The sequence below is a fragment of the Fulmarus glacialis genome, unplaced genomic scaffold (assembly GCF_000690835.1).
Source record: "Fulmarus glacialis isolate BGI_N327 unplaced genomic scaffold, ASM69083v1 scaffold5544, whole genome shotgun sequence".
In the NCBI taxonomy this organism is placed as follows: Eukaryota; Metazoa; Chordata; class Aves; order Procellariiformes; family Procellariidae; genus Fulmarus; species Fulmarus glacialis.
Genome location: NW_009208544.1, coordinates 1 through 1,729, shown reverse-complemented (window position 1 = coordinate 1,729; position 1,729 = coordinate 1). Strand labels below are relative to the sequence as shown.

The 1,729-nt window shown below is 42.1% G+C and overlaps 1 protein-coding gene across 1 annotated transcript in view; it reads right to left on the bottom strand.

Annotated features, from left to right (window-relative positions):
• DNA2 (DNA replication helicase/nuclease 2) overlaps window positions 1-863 on the bottom strand; it is a gene marked incomplete at its 5' end in the record, with an annotated part of 20,951 nt that extends 20,088 nt beyond the window's left edge. The window contains one exon of the mRNA XM_009576517.1: window positions 684-863. Within this exon, the coding sequence (XP_009574812.1) occupies window positions 684-863 (180 nt within the window). The remainder of the gene's footprint in view (window positions 1-683) is intronic.
• Window positions 864-1,729: the final 866 nt, after the last annotated feature.

The window sequence follows — 1,729 nt, the reverse complement described above, 5'->3', positions numbered from 1 at the left end:
TACTGTTGACTTCAAGTCACTCCAGATCCATTTCAGTATCGTTATGTTTTAAAGTGGCATACTACTTTTTCATTACATGATCTCTACCTTTTTACTTAAAAATTCTACTTGTTTCAGAAGCACAAAAGTTCAGAAGCAGTGTTTCAAAAGACTAAGCTAGTCTTTTCTTCTGTGACGCACCATGCAATGCAAACACCTAAATTAGAATCCTATCCTCACTTGAAAAAGCTTTTGCAGTAGAGCTCAAACTAAGGTGATTTTAACTGTATAAAGACTGTATAAAACCTCATGTTTTACAGACATAGCATTCTACATTTATATGTACAATGAGGGTACATAATTTAGAAGAACACTTCTAATTGTTCAGGCAAAAGTGTTGTTAAGACAACACTTAAACAAAATAGCCTTAGAGTTTATTGTCTTGCTGTTTGTTAGTACACAGACAAATTAAAACTTTAAGGTAGCAATATCCACTCAGCACAAGTTACATGACATCAGTTCTCTCCATCAAGATGAATATCCATTACACTAATATACTGATAATATTACATTAGATAATATTTTAGGATTTCGTATCACTTTGAAGACAGTGAAACTCATCTCACAGGCAACACAAAGAAAACTGACTTAATAATCCACTATTTCATGCTCTTTTCAGACATCTACATTTCTGTATGGATTACCAGCCATTCCTAAGAATGCACAGTTCTGTATCTTCCAGTGACTGAGACGCTGTAATTGTCAAGTGTTTCTCAGGGTCACTTCCGTTTCTCTGCATTACGCTGACTTCCAACACACGGTATCTGTTGTTCAACCCATTCCTAAGTATTGGGTCAGGGGAGGCAGTCACTTTCTTCTGAAAACTGAAGTAACAATTCATTAATGTAAAGACATGACGCTATTCGAAAAGAAAACAGCCAACCCATATACAAGAAGAGGGAAAGCTTCAAGTATAAACCCAATTTTAACCCTCTTCAATTTTTATATACATCTAGTGTGGGTTTTTTAGTTCTATACAGGTAGAGTGTAGGACATCTTCTCTCTAGTAATGTTTCCACATTGTTTCTTTGGATGACAGGGATGAAAACCAAGCATTTGAACACATGAGACGTAACGTACGTTGCTATTTATTACAGCTACTGCTTCCTTTTGGTGTCCCTATATTCGTATTCATTTAGAAGTTAATTATGACTGCACTGCAACCCTGTGCTTGTGAGAAAGCTTGTATCTTTTTGAACACTGTAAAGCACATAAGAATTCCCACAATCGCCCAAGCACATCAGACACAGAGAACTAACTTTTCCCCCCCTTAACCTCAACATAAAGATAATTAGAAAATTGATATTCAAGGTTCAGTTTTCATCTGGCCAATGGCCAAAATTTCAGATAGCGCGGTCCTGACACCAAACGCTGCCTGCTAAAGCTCCCGGGCGCCGGCAAGGACCGAGCTCACACAGATAGTCTGCCCTGCCCAGCGCAAATACCAGTTACTCGCTAAGCAGCGGCGGGTTCCTCTCACCGATTATTGCAGGCAGTCCCGAGCGCTTCCCACCTCTCCCCCACCCCCGAGGAAGGCCCGTGCCGCCCCGTCCCCGCTCCGGCGGCCCTCAGGACTCCTTCCCGCGCCCGGAGCCGGAGGGGCCGAGAGAGGCAGAGAGGAGCGCAAGGCGGGGGAGCTTTAAATTTCAAACTCCCCGCGCTCGCGGCCGTCTCCGCCCGCTTGTTCCTC